The sequence below is a fragment of the Psammomys obesus genome, unplaced genomic scaffold, assembly GCF_907164565.1.
Source record: "Psammomys obesus unplaced genomic scaffold, mPsaObe1.curated_primary_1811, whole genome shotgun sequence".
NCBI lineage: Eukaryota > Metazoa > Chordata > Mammalia > Rodentia > Muridae > Psammomys > Psammomys obesus.
The window spans coordinates 7,350,333-7,365,704 of NW_026596109.1; the positions used below are offsets into that span (position 1 = coordinate 7,350,333).

General features: G+C 40.6%; 1 protein-coding gene across 4 annotated transcripts in view; it reads left to right on the forward strand.

The window, feature by feature from the left end:
- Dab1 (DAB adaptor protein 1) overlaps window positions 1-15,372 on the forward strand; it is a 376,411-nt gene that overhangs the window by 107,899 nt on the left and 253,140 nt on the right. For all 4 annotated transcript variants that reach the window (XM_055628810.1, XM_055628809.1, XM_055628811.1 and 1 more), the window contains exon 2: window positions 8,619-8,820. In XM_055628810.1, coding sequence (XP_055484785.1) covers window positions 8,754-8,820 — 67 coding nt within the window. In that variant the 5' untranslated portion in view covers window positions 8,619-8,753. The remainder of the gene's footprint in view (window positions 1-8,618; window positions 8,821-15,372) is intronic.

Sequence of the window (15,372 nt, forward strand, 5' to 3'; positions counted from 1 at the left end):
CTGGTTTCCTATCTAGGAACCACTTGAATGTCTTGATGCTGGGCTGATGTTGCCTTTATCTCTTGGTTTTCAGTAGCCACTTTATTAGTGACTCAGTGGCTTTCTTAAGTGCTTCCTGCATGGTGCACTGGGCCCTGTGTCTGTGGATGTGGTCATCCAAAGGTGGTCAGGCATATTCCTATTCAAAGTGGGATAGAGTGATGCGTAACTAAGAAAATAGACACATAACTGTATCGAAAGATGGCAAATAAGGGCACCAGAGAGATGGCCCTGACTACTGTTCCTGAGAACCTGGGTTTGATTCCCACTGTTTACATGGTAGCATGTAACCATCTGTAATTCCAATTCCAGGGGATCAGATGCCCTCATCTTAGAGCAAATAAGTTATATACAGATGATGGGAGTTTCAGGGGCTATACCACCCTCTTCTAGACTCTGTGGGTAGCATACATCATGCATGTGGTGCATAGACATGCCTAGACACGCAAGCGCATATGTATACATATATATATGTGTGTGTGTGTGTGTGTGTGTGTGTGTGTGATAAAAACTTTTAAAAATGGGAATTAAGACAGAAAAGTCAAGGCAGTGAGGGAGGAAGAGGGCACATTGAGCAGAGGGAATGAAAAGCAAGCAGGATTGTTTTTTTCAATTTTGTTCATCTGGCTTCTTAAAAAAAACTAACCAAAGTTGGAAGTTTCACCATTTTGCAGATGAAGAAATTGAGGCGGAATTATTAAATAGCACATTAAACTAAAGCTGTGTAGGCAGTGACGAGGAGTCAGAGCTGGAGTCAGGCAGGATTCAAACTCAGTCTCTGGACCTGTCATTAAGTTCAGAGCCTGCCACTTTGTATGTTGTCGCAAAATCAGAGATCAGCGAATTTGAAGGGCTCATGGTATTGTAAGTGATATACTTAGCCTGTCTATCTTTTTCCTTCCTGAAGTTTTTGGATTTTGTTTTTGTTTTGTTTTCCCCCACATAGGGTGCCATGTCACCCAGGCTGGCTCAAATTTATTATGTAGTTGAGGGTGGCCTTGAATGCCATCATCTTCCAAGTGCTGGCATTATATGTATGCTCTCACATCCTTTTAAGTACTCTCAGAGTTACATAATGAATTTTTGTGGTCCTAAAATATTTAATGAAACTATATGATCCATTAGTGAAATGAAATGCCCCTAAACGTGCTATGTGGCTCTCGTAGACTCCCTTTTAATATTGCCAAAACCTGGTTCTGACTTTGTTTAGGTTTGATTTTGATTAGACATACATTTATTTTAGTGTCATTGGCTTCTGGAGCCTGCGAACATGTGAACAGTGGCTCCTGCCTTGGAGGAGGCCTTGTACTTTTACAAAACATACTTCATCACAATGTTCGCTTGTTCTCATTCATGTCAACATGTGGAATTAATTTCATTACTATCCCATTTCACAAATGAGCAATCTGATAAACTTTATACATAGCTTAATTCTAGATATTTTCCAGAAAAGTGAGACCAACAGATATTAAACAGCAAGATATCATTTATTTGTTTTACAAAGGAGAAATATGTTTTGCTCATAAACTATTTTAAGTTTGGCCTACATCCACTGGGCCTTCTTCAAAGCTGTGCTGCTTAGGGCCAACAAGATGGCTCAGAGGGGAAGGGTACTTACTCTGCCAGCCTGGTGACCTGAATTTGAATTCTGTTCCTAGAAACCATGTATAGGTAGGAGAGAACTGATTCCATGAAGTTGTCCCTTGACCTCTACGCATGTGCTGTGACATATGTGTCCCCCTTCTCTTTCTCACTTCTCTCTCTCTCTCTCTCACACACACAGACATGCCCATATACACAGATAGATAGATAGATAGATAGATAGATAGATAGATAGATAGATAGATAGATAGATAGATAGACAGACACAGCTGGTACTTTGCGCTGGGGTCTGAGTCTAGCTGTAATGTGTGTGTGTGTGTGTGCATGTGTGTGTGTGTGTGTGTGTGTAAAATAGAAATCTCAAAATTGGCAAAAAAAAAAAAAAGCAAAGGAATATAAGTTCACTTAAGCCTTTTACTTAGACTGACAATGGTAATGTTTTTTCTCATGTGATTTGAGTTATATAGACATCATGTTTTAGGGATTGCACCTAAACACACATGTGCATTTGCATGTACATAATTTTCTTCTGGATCATGTCAAAGTAATCTAGACATGTTTGGGCCCTTCCAAATATTTGATGTATACCCTCAAAAACATATATATGCTCTTGTATAACCATAAAAAGTTGTCAAATAAATTTAGCATTGACACAGTATTGTTACCTAATCTATACAAATATATACCCAATATATACAAATATAAACAAAGATTTCCACTGTGGTATGGCTTTTGTCTTTACTGCAGGACCCTGAACATAAATCATATTTTTTGATGGGTTTAGTTTCTCTCCATCTAAACTTCCTTTAGCCTTTTTTGTGGCTTATTGCAGTTTTGGAGACCATACCTGTCCCTCACTGCCTCCCAATTTGAGAGGTGTAACCTGAGCAAATTCCTAGCCAGGTGGCTGAGCAAAGTCTGAGGTGTGCTGCATCCTCCGACTACACCTCCCTGTGTCCTCCTTGTTGACACCGATCTTCATAATTTAATGATGTTGTTCAGTGTCTCTATTGCATGATTACAAATGTCCCCTTGGGACCCACAGATTAAGTGGGAAGATACTTTAAGACCTGCATATTCCTGTTCGTCGTCAAAAATTCCGAGACCTACATTCATCTAAGATTAGCATCTGACTTGTCTCTACTCTGGTGACTACAAAATCTCGATGTAGAGTTGCGGCGCTCCCTTGCCACAATCATCCCATGTCAGCGTCCATGCTGTATAAGGCACCTCCTTGCTGTCCCTTGTGTTCATCTGTCAGCAGGGTTGGGCATACACTGCATGACTCCAGGGAGTTGAACCTGACTGGGATAGTGAGGGAATAAAGAAACAACAAACACACAGAAACACAAAAGCGCTAGGTCCAGGTGGAGTGGGTGCTCAAAGACCTTAGCATCCTGGAAACTAAGCACGTCTCTTACATAGAGTTGAAGAGAGAGGCAGGGGTATGAGTCCCACTGAACAAGAATGTGAGGTCATTCAAGTTAACATGGTATACAGCGACATCAGTAGAAGCAGCATCTGTAGAGGAATACTTTAGCCTGTAAATATCCAGGAGTTTGGGAAGCTATGGAGGACATTTTCTTCACATACTTGGTCAATACTTGGTCTCTTGAGGAAAGCTTTATATCCCTCTGAGCCCTAGGTGTTGGGGGTCCCTGATATGGCTGTGCCCATATCAATAGCATGCATTCAGCAGGACTTTACTCCCTGGGGACTTTTCTGCTTTCTACAAGTAGGTATTTATGGATTTCTGTTTTATTCAGTGATCTATCATTTCCTATCATCTTGCTGCTTGTAGTGTTTCATCTGAGGTGGCATTATCCTAAGGCATTTTCTCCTGTAGTTTCTCATTGAGTACTTCCTTGCTTTCTGGAAGAACTTGGCCTTTGAGGCTGGTCTTGTTCCCATATATTCTAGCCCTGGCTTCTTATGTAAAGAATGAAAATAGATGCTACCCTCCAAGTAGGAGGTATCTTGCGGTCCCTGGGACTCTTTGCTTCCAGGCCTTTTGGGCGATGAAAACACAGAGACACACATACCTTTATACACAGACACACATATATTATATTATGTTTAGGTTTCATCCCCTGAAAGCTTCAATTTCTTATCTTCCCCCTAGCATTCTTTCCTGCCTTAATCTCTTCTTCTTCAGTGAGAACCTTGCCCTCCTTCCTTGCTCAGTCTTGTGTCAGAAATAGCTTCAGAATTCTTTTTGCCTGTAACATTGCAAAAAGCAGACAAATCTGCTAAACAGGTTTGGTATTTATTTTTTTTAAATTGTACACACTCTTCTTGCCCAAGAGGGAGTGTTTGCAGTCCCACTGCAGATTCCCAAGTGACTTGGTGACCTGGTCTGTCTTTCCCTATCCAGTCTTTCCAAGGCTGGCTCATGGAACATGCAACAGAAGTAATGTGCTTCATTTCTTTTTTTTTTTTTTTTTTTTTTTTTTGATGTTCCCCTAATTCCCACCCCTGTTGATTTTCAGCTCTATCAAACAGTGTATAAATTCAACTGTCACCCTTTGCCATATCACTTCAACCTGGCACCTTGTCACTGTATTACCTAACTCTCTCTTGGATAGAAATCATCATTCCTTTCTGGCATATTTTTCCTGTCCCTTAAAAACAAACAACAACAAAACAAAACAAAACTTATCAGACTTGGGTGTTTTCTTGCAGCAACAAGAAAAATGCAAGATGTTTTGCTTTGTATATCGAGCTGGTCTTGCTATGGTACCCACTCTTTTACTTTCAAATCTCTCACATTTTGTGGTGCAGTTCTTAATTTACAGGCAAGGAAGCCAAGGCTGCTTACCTGCACCTTGCAAACATTTGTTCCTTGCTGAGATAGCCTGTTTCATGTGCTTATAATTTGGACAGCACCAAGGAAGATGTCCTGCAGTGCTAACCACAAGGCTAGTTGGGTACAGTTTTCAGAGCTGCACATCCCGAATAATCCCTGATAATGTCTTTAGATTTCCAGGCACTCACTGTCTTACTCTTTTAGAAGGGACTACGTACCAACCTTGGCATGTCATGTAAGACTTGTATCAAGCCGAGGCAGTTTTGTTATGTTGTTTCCATTGAAGTGCAAGTTTCATTGCATTAACCATTCTAAAAATGTTTTTATTACCTTTATCTCTGGTGACATTTGCGAAACACTAGCCAACATCTTCATCAGGTTCCAAGTTATTTTCATCACCCCCAAAATGGACCTTGTATCCACTGAGCAGTCCCTTCTACTGCCAGCCTCATCCAAACGACCACTGATCTTCTCGGGTGGATTTGCCTGTCTTGACTGTTTTCTCGAAGTGAAACCGTGCAATATGCAGTCCTCTTTGTCTGGCTCCTTTCACTTGGCCAACGTTTCCAGGGTTCCTTCATGCTATAGATTGTGCCACTGCTGCATTCATTTTAACAGCTGAGTAATAGTCCTCAGCACAGAAAGACTGTGCATCCCTTAATCATTCTTTCATGGATGTGCAGTGAGAAGGGGTGGAGAGTGGGCTTGTGCCACTTACTGACCATGTGACCTTGGACAAGCTCCTCATGTAGCTGTGTCCCACTTTTCTCATTTGCTGAAGAAAAATGTAATACCTAACTCTTCATATCCACGAAATGATTGAATAGGAATTGTTGGAGAAGTTTATAGCCTCAGCAAACCATTTTACCGCAGGTTTCTATGGTGGGGAAAAGAGAGTATAAACTTGTATTATGGTATGTGTTTTATTTGTGCTGTTAGAGTCACCAAGGCCTCCCTGCTTTCCAGAAGAGGCATATCTGTTCCTTCTGTTTTGTGGTTAGGGTAGTTTTGGCCCCCACCCCATCGCTTCCCCAACATGGGATTTTTACGTTTCAGAAGCAGCTCACTAGACAGAATGTCTGTAGTGGAATGTTACATAATTCACATTTAGACTTGAAGAGCTCATTATAAAAAACCTGACACACTTCAGAAATATTAAATTACTGCAGATTGTGTGGAGCAAAGAAACATTATTGAAGCATTTCAAAATTCCAGACGAGCCTGAATTTAACTGATAGAGTTTCACAGCTTTTGCTGGAAAAAAATGATTTGAGTTGTCACATGGTTTCTGGCCTCGAAGGACTTTAATCTCCTTAATTACAAAGAAATGAATTTCCTAAATAATTTGGAGTTATTTCACAGAATTCGCTCAACCTCTGGCTTTTGGAAAATTAAAGGGGACGGTAGCCTTTCCTGTGTGTGTTCTCCACCACAGCTTCCCCATGAAAGTTTCCGTTCAGAATGGCTCTGCTGTTTCCTGCCATTATTGATACAGGAAGGTACTTCAGAGATTCACAAGTAATGCCCACAGCCTTCAAGCCTATCACACTGTGCCAGACGAGAGATTCTAGATGCCCAGGGGAAATGGAGAGGTACTAGATGCTGCTGGCTTTTGAAGTGGACGGAGTCCAAGTTTTATCCATTTTCATATTGTAGCTTTCCAGAATCTTTTAAATCGTATAAATCCATGTCCATAAGCTTCTTTCTGTATTTAGAGATTAGGCACCTACTGTATACAGGACCCACAGAATGGGAAGATCTGATATCCCATCACTTCCTTTGCTTTGTTCATCCTCAGAAAGCAGACTTAAGCTGTCCCCGATTCCCCTGGACACATGGTCTCACACCAGACACAAGGTCTTGATCAAAGCACTCAGGAAGCTATACCCTCTTATTTATGAAGTGCTTGCCAAGAAGGTATACTTGGCCATCTCTCAGTCCCATGACAGGTGTGCTCTCAGTTCTGCGGGAACTTTGTTGATCGAGCAACATCAGCCCCATCATCCAAGTAAAGAAACGGAGGCGGGAAAAGCTCAGTGTCTTCCTCGGCGCCACACAGCTGGCTTGGCAGCGGCTGAAGCTCTGGACTTAGCCAAAATATGGCATAGATGAAAGAGACTGTGCTTTAATAGAGAGCTCAGGACATTTCCCGACTGGGCTGTCTTTTTGAAGTGTGCCTCAAGGGGTTGGATGAATATCAAAGCAGACCCAACCAAAGAGACCTGATAGGCAAGCAGAAGCAACCAGGGAGCGGTGGGAAGATGACCCCCTCAGTGAGCTGCCAGACTTAAGGTTCCTTTCATTCATTAGATTATTGGTTTCCAGTCTCTTTGCCATTGTATATGACAAGTGTCCGCCCATTATTTTTTTTTTTTTTAAAAAAAAGTATTCATTCACTTATGTGTTTGTTACAAATGTGTTTATGGGGTCCTGTCTACAGTGTGTTTGACCAAACTATTGCTGTTCAGGACCCTGCAGAATAAGGCTAGTCCGGCGTGCAGTTTTAATAAAAGTAAAGCCAAGCTGACCCTTGCTCCTTTGTGCCAAAGCATGTCTTACATTTATGTCTTCTTTGCTTCTGCTCCTGCACATGACTCACTGTCCTCCACAGGACTGCTGCTTCTGCTAGATTTCGCTTCTCTGTTGACTCGCAGCAGGCATTGATTATTTCTCCCTGGCCACCAGAGTTGCATGGTGTTTGTCTATACGTCGTCTATACTGGAGTCTAGTAAGTATGTATTGTAGTAAAATAATAGCTATTAAGAGTATGTCAGTGAGGGACCCTGTTGACTCCTATGGGATGTATCTTTCGAAAGAAGGTGTTGTTATACAGATGATGCCACAAAACTGGCGAAGATGTTTCCATTTTTTTAAAGGTGGGGTTTCAGAAAGTCCAAAGCTACAAAGGCAGTTAACTCTTTTCCTTACCCATCACCTTAGACCATCTAATTCAAGTGCTTACCCACAGAGATAGTATCCTTTGAAAAAAAAATTAGTTATTTAAAAAACCTAACCAGGTATCATTGGGTAAGGTGGACATTGCCTCACAGGTTAAGTTGTAATGTAATTTTATATGGCTTTCATATTAGGCCTTATAGTTACAATTAAAGCCATCTTTAATTGTCTTGATTAAGAGGTTTAGGTCATTAGTCTTTTTGAGCTACAACTGGCATTCAAGGTCCATGCTCTTAGATTAAACACTTTCAATCCTGTGGAATGAGCTAAAAATTGGTTGCATTATTTCAAGCGCCATTTTTTTCTTAATTTCGAAAGTGGATAACTAGTGAGATGTTTATTCTCGGTGAAGTCTCAACTACCACTGTCTGATGGGGCTGGGGGAAAACTATTAGCAAAGGCAGTCCGTTCATTCAATTTACGTGACATCCGAGGTGACGGAAAAATGTGCAGCACTGACGTCAGGGTCTCAAGTGTGTCTAGTGAGTGCATAGTAGATGCTGGTGTCAATTGAAGTGCCTGTGTTCTAATCATCGCCACTCTCCTTCTATGGCATCTATTCTTCTTAGTGCTCAGTATCGTGGAATACATGCTCAGGAGAGGCAGAATGCACAAAATGTGTGCCTCCCACCCTGGTCTCTTTTCCTTTCTTTCCCCCACATTAAATGCTTGTCTGCTCTTATAGCTAGGGGAACAGCTAACATAAAAATTGGCTTGCTGCAAAGTTTCTCAGCCCCATTTGTCACCTTACCCTTGGAGCCCAATTGCATGTCAACTCTATGTCCCCTCTGATGCCTGCCAGTGAGGGACAGACGGGAGGTCACTCCCTTATGATCTGCCTCAGCTGCCCAGACTCTGATCAAGCTCGACTGATGGATGAGTGGCCCGTTGTTGGAAATGCCTCCACGGAGCTGGTCAGGAAATATGTCTGTGATATTTTCTGAGTGGCATCTAGTGCTTGGCCATTAGGAACATGGCCAACAAAGAGCTGAGGTTTGCTGCTTTTGAAAATCTGAGTCTCTAAGCTATATTGCAAAGAACTTGCTCATTCTTATTGTTGCATAAACCCCATCTATGGTCTCATGAATTCAGACAGACAAATTTGTCCACAGAAACTAAGATGTTCTTGCTGTTGTGTGTTTTCTTGTTCTTTTCCTCAAATTTCTACTCAGTCCCGGAAGGACCATGATTCTAAATATCTTGTTTTGATTTACAGCACTCCAACAGAGTGAATGACATGCACGGCGTGGGGTGTCCTTTCTGAAGGGAGGAACCTTTCTTTTGGAGAGGATCCTCGATGAGCCTGGCCAAGGCCTGGGGTCTGTGTGAAGAGGACTAAGGATTAAGTAGGATGTCAACTGAGACAGAACTTCAAGTAGCTGTGAAAACCAGCGCCAAGAAAGACTCCAGGAAGAAAGGTAGGGGTGACTTTGTGCTCTTCTCAAGGCTACTTTTCTCTGTAGTAATAAAGTTAACTCTAGAAGAATACAAAAACATAACTGCAATGCATACTATTTTTATGGTGATTTTGTACTCATATTTTGGTGGCTGTTATTCTCTGGGTACAATCCCAAGTCATTTTTGTAATATACAAGGCCCTTCTGAGTATGTCTTCTGGACAGTTTTCCATCAAGGTCAATCCCTGTTGTCTCCAGTCCCCAACTCTGTTCGCACTCCAGGCTTTCTGCCGTTTGCATGTTTCTTTTGCATGTTGCTGTGGTTCTTGAACTCTGACCACAGCGTGCTTCTGAGGGCTGATTAGAGCCAACTGTGAGACCTATCTCTCGTAGGTACCCAGTATCTGCAGACTGCTCTGATAATGGGTTTCCAGGCAGTGCTGGTCTGGAGGCCATACTAAGAGCCCTAGGGTCATCAACAGAAAGCCTGTTCTTGATCACTGCCTTTCCTGCATGGATCAGTGCCCATTGTCCAGGCTGAGCGTCGTGCCACCTCCTGAGAGAGGCTTTGCTCAGTCCCCACTGGAGTTAGTGGCTTGTTTTGCTTTGATAGTGTCTCACTTTATTTAAAATCCTTTGAGTTTTTATGAGTCACCTTGAGTAGCAACTCCTAGAATTAGACTCCATGTTCACCCCAGGACTCTCAGCCCATGAAAAGGACTTAAGAGGAGGTACACAGGTAACTGGTGATAAAGATGGGCATGCCAGAGTAATTTACAAAGATAATCCTATTGCAATGCATGTTTTTTGTTTTGATTTGTTTTTTGTTTTTTGTTTGTTTGTTTGTTTGTTTGTTTTTTGGTGCTGGTGGTAGGGGATAATTGGTTCCATGGCTTTGTGGGTATGTCTTTTATTAAGTGGGTGCCCTTTGGTGGTTAGAAGTATGTGCATGCTGTGTATGGAGGATGTGTGGTGGCCTGTGTGGTCTACATGTGTGTTCCTGTGTGTATGTGTGTGTATAAATGTGTGGTGTGTGAGTTGTGTGTGTTGCGCATATGTGTGTGTATATTTGTGTTGTGAATGGGTGTGTATATGTGTTATCCCTGTGGTCTCTGTTCCTCTTCCTTGTCTTTAGCTGCACGGAAGGGGATTAGAAGTATTCTTTCAGAACTTGAAATCTATGTGCGTTTGCAAATCAGGGTGCCCTTGGCTTCCCTGAGCAGGCAGTGATTTGTTGGAGACATCACTGTGCCTGCCTGCTCACGTTTTGTGGTGGCTTCCGTCTGGCACCTGAGAAGCATGAGGCATAAATGAAATCACATTCAGCTCCTGGGCTGTCGGAACTCCAGCACAAGCTATAAATTCTGTGTTTAATGTTTATTTGAAACACAAATATTTTGGAGATAGTCTATTTTATTACCCCAAACTTCATGTAAACCTTCTTTTTTTATGCTTTGCAGTCTGAGAATAGTAGACAAAAAGCAAGTGGGCAAGGGAACAGGTCTTGAGAGACTGCTGTGTGGGGGAGATGGTTGTGAAGTCTGGTGGATTCTAGAATTCAGATGCTTTTGCATTAGAAACTGACAAGTTATATTTTTGCTTCACAATTAACCTTTCCACTAAACTGGTGCTCTTGAATGTTTAAAATTTTATCTTAGAGAATTTTGTTTCCTCTCTTAATGTTAGTTTGCAAAATTTAAGATCATTCCGAAGAGGATTTTTAGGTTTTTCAGAACACTAGTTTAAGGATTTGGACCTGGATAGGAATTTGAAGGTAACCCTTTTACATCCTCCTTATCTTCATTTCCTAAGAACTAACATCATTAACATGAAATATATTGAAGTCTGGCAGGCAGGCCCAAGTTCACCTTCTGACTATTTTATGCTACTTCCTTCCTATCTGACCTTACACCAATTAGTCTTCTTGCTGAGCCTCATTTTCTTCTCCTATAAAGCAAGGTATGATAGTATATACTCAGTGGCTGACTGTGTAGGTTAATTTAGGTAAGGCAAATGAAATCCATATCGTAGAACTTGGCATATATTAATTGTTCAACAGAAGTTGGGAGTTTATTCTTTATTATTTTCTTTCTTTGCTTTTCTTCCTCATCTCACTTTCTTTTTTTCTCTGTTATTTTTCTGTCACTCAATTTTATTTTCTATTTCCTCATCATATATCTTGTCATAATCAGCTTGAGCCACCCTTATAAATACCATAGATCAAAGGCTTAAAGCGCAAATGTATTTCTTACTGATGGGTATGCTAGACACCTGAGAATAAGATCCAGCAATCCCTATTCTCATGAAGGCTCTCTTCCTGGCTTATAGATATTCACCTTCTCACTGGATCATAGGGAGTACAGAGCAACATTCTCTCCCTTGTCCTTTCTTACATCCCTTTCTCTTCCCTGCCTCTCTTCTGCTTTCTCTCCTGCTCTCTCTTTCCAATCCTTACCCTACCTTCTCTCCTTCCCGGGCCTCCACCTCCTTCTACTATTATTTCTATCTTGAAGGTCCACCATCATTTTATTTTTTATCTAGCACCTTTGTCTGTCTGTCTTCCATTCACCCATTCATCCAAAACCCTGTCCCACTGGGATCTAAAGCTTTATTTATATGGATATTGATGGAGCATGACTGTTCAGGTTAGAAGATACTGTTTCATTCTCTTCCTTCCTCTTTTTCTTTTCCTTCATCATCATTATCATAACCATAGGTTTTCCTTCTTATCATATTTTACAGCAAGGGAGCTTTAAACACCTATATTACAGCCTTGTCCCCGATAACGGTTTTATAATTGTTTTTACTTGTGCAATTGTGACAAGCAATCTTTATTCTATATTGGTGTAGACAAAAGTACCATAAAGGTATATGAATATATTAAAAATATAAAATGGATGTGCAGCAACAATATTTATTCATTACTTTTAGGTATTTGATAATAAAATGATAAATATTCTGTTAAATAAATGCTGCTACTGTGCTCAAAATAAATAACTTTGTGGAATAGTTTATACATTATTGATCTTGAATCTTGAGCATAATAATGTTATATTCTTTAGCAGCTTTTTGCATTTTTATAGAGTCAACATATACTATGAAAATAAAGCCCTTACATACTTTATTTTTCCTGTCATATTACTTTGGCCAAGTCTGTTAGTATTTAATAACCACCCTTACTTTGTTCTGGATCAATGAAAACTATTTTAAATTATATTTAAGTAAAATATTTAACTTTTACTAAAGGTTCATTATTGTTGCTTTTTGTGTAGTTTTAAAAGGAAGTTGGATCTTAGTATGTTTCTCTACTTGCTTCAGTGATTGTGTATATTTTTCTTTCATTGTTGTGAAAATCACCAGTAGATTTTCTACACCTAAATCCCGGGTCAACTTTACTTGGTCATAGTGTATTATTTTCCCTACTCTATTGGGTATGATTTGTTCAGTAAAGAAAATTTTTCTTAACACATTCATCAGTAAAATTGGCATAAAACTTTTTTTATTGACTGTTTTGGAGCTTGTATTACTCAGTATGTCCTCATATTGATGCTGACATATAGTGTGTAGTCCATTTGCTATAGCTAAAGGATTTAATTGGGTAACACGTGGCTGAGATTACACAATCTGTATAATTTCGTATCTTCATTTATTCTCTGTCATTACTTTCCAATATTATAACATGATTTTTATAAAAGAAAAAAAATCACCCTACCCCGAGGCAAGGTTTAGAAGGATCCTAGAAAAAATATTTTATTTCCTGGAAATTAATATCTTGCATTGTGAAAGCTAAGAGGCCTTGTTGAATTTATCAGAAGCCTCTTGGCCTCTGAGAACCTAGACTATAAAAGCAAGCCTGGTAATTTCAAACATGAACAACACAGGGCATATTTCTTCAACAAATGAGGTTCTAGACAAGCTACATTTGAGGGAGAACAAGAATATTCAGTATTCAAATGAGATGTAGAGATGGAGAAAAATAAAGTTGTTTTGGTCATTTCATAGTTATTATATGTGCCTGTGCCAGGAATAGAATTTTATGGAGGACCACAGAAAGAAAATTTGTATTTTTTTTTTTTTTTTTTTTTTTTTTTACCTGCCATCAAAAGGGAGTAAATTGACTCGGTTCTTGCTACTTGCATTCCGAGTACTGGGGTGCCCAGTGGAAGGCTATGATGGAAGAATGGGCCTTGTGACTAGCAGAGACAGGAGTTTGTGTGGTCAGTATCTGGTCAGCACCACCACTATCTTGGTACCTGAATGTGTAAAAAGAATCACCAGCTTGGGAACTGGAAAGAACTTGATTTTTATTCCAACGTTTCTTCATAGCTTCTGGGTTCTAAATGAGAGGAAGAATGGAGCTTCTTCAAGCCTGGTTTGACTTGTATACGTGCACTGTTAGATGGGGAGGGGGGTAGACATTTGGGAGTTGCTGTGGGAGTAGGGTCTAGCAATGGTAATTTTCCTCTCTTGGTCTTCCTGAGGTTTCAGTCCATCATTGTCCCCTTTTACACGGCAATCTGTAAGCTTACATACTGTTCCTGTATTTGTGTCAAAGGTATATCCATGGGCTGGCAGTTGACAACAGCAATAATGAAGACACAACTTATTTCCGGTAGAATTTTCGATTCAAGGCCCCACTGGTATCCAAGTGGTCATATGACAGAGGCTGCCCCATCAGCTGTATCAAAATAGATTAGAATCCTGGCCAGTTTATGTTTAGGGGTGATTTTGTTTAGGTCCTAGTCAGGGTCCTTTCTAGGAAATAACCTGTTCGTGTTGGCTGACCACTTAGTAATTTTTATAACGGCATCATATTCCTTAGCCTTTTAGAACCACAGGACACAGAAGGGTAATATTTTCAAGATGCTTTGAAGGTTCCCATCTATTGTTACTTCTGTCTACTGCTCCTCATCTAGAGAAGTGAGAGATCTACCCTGTAGTTCACTGAGAAAGGGTATTATGCTCACCCTCAGGCCACTACTTCCTGATATAGAAGCCTTTACCATCCTCCTCTATCTAAAGGATGCAGAAATTGTAGCTTCTTGCTCAAGTTTGAAACATCTAGAGACATTATTCTGTTCTTCCCTGAAGTTTAACCCACTCAGCAGGGAGCTCAGCCTATACTTGATGCCCTGGGAAGAGAAAAGTATCTCAGGAAGAGATGCTAGCCCCATCAGTCCATGCTATAGCATGGGATTCTAGCCAAGGGGTAAGCATTCTGACTTCTAGAGGGTTTGTCTTTCCCTGGAAAGATAGATTTTCTACTTTTTCTACTTTCCTATTCATTTTCAATTTGTGACTGTTTATACAATTTAAAAAAAATACAATTACCTTAATTACAAGTTGAATCCCAACAATAGGCCATAGATAGCGACCAAAAGGCTTGCTGTATTTTTGAGGCCAACATGGTCCAACCAGAGGTTTAGAATAAGATTCTGCCTCAAAATAAAACTTAATACAAGTAGAACAATGCCTTATATGTCTATGTTCATCTACATGTGATTAAATTCCCTCGAAGCTAAGGCATGTAAAAAGGTAAAAGGAATTAATGCATGGAGCAGGCCAAGCCTGGCTTTCTCAGGTGGGATCTTGAGAGACGGAGCTGCCAGCAGTCATTTACTGGGTCCGATGAGTTGTGATAGTTATTGCTAATTGTCAGTTTGATAGAATCTAGACTCATCTGGGAAATAAGCCTCCACTTGATTACTTTAGTTGAGGTGAGAACGCATCCACTGTGGGTGGCTCCATTCCCTAGGTAGGTGACTTTAGACTATATAAAAGTAGAAAATGTGAGTAAGCACAAGTGTGCATGCATTCATTGCTCTCTTCTGACTGCAGATGCAATGTTGCCAGCTCCTGTTGCCTTGACTTCCCTACCTGATGGACTGTACCTTGACCTGTGAGATAAAACAAACCCCCTTTTCCTTAAGTTGGTTTTATAGGTGAACTTTACCATAGCAATAAAATGAAACTAATATGTGAGCCAAGTACAGAACCTAGGACTATCTCCTTGGCTGGAGTATCTTCAGTTCAATAGATTCCAAACAACTTCTAGTTTAGGCATTAGCCTCACTGACCTGCCTGCCTTTGTTTCTCCTCCCCTTACTTGCAGAGAAGCCTTCTAGGAAGAGTTAGTGCTGTTCTTCTTGCATGATAACCATTTCAGGCCGGCTTTCCCTAATGCACCCAACTCCTAGTTCATCTCTTTGAGCATATGAGTATTATGTAAATCAGAAGCTTTGTTTTTGTTCATGGGGATTGTCGCAGTCATCATAATGTACACATTCTGTGGGGCTCTCCAACATCTCAGTGCTAGGAGATGAGGGGTGTATAAAACACTGCAGGGGCTTTACCAGTTAGGGGGCCAGGGACATGGACAAGGGACTGAGGTAAATCTATGGCACTGCTCTCTCTTGAGTGTTGTTTGGTTGTTGCTTGGGTTTTATTTGTTTGTTTTCATAGTGTTCTTTACTGACTCTGACACTTGCGAGCTTTAAATGCTTCAAATCAAGGATTTTGTTACAAGATGACATAAATCTCCCTGAGGCTGGTCAGTAAAGCTCATGGATACAA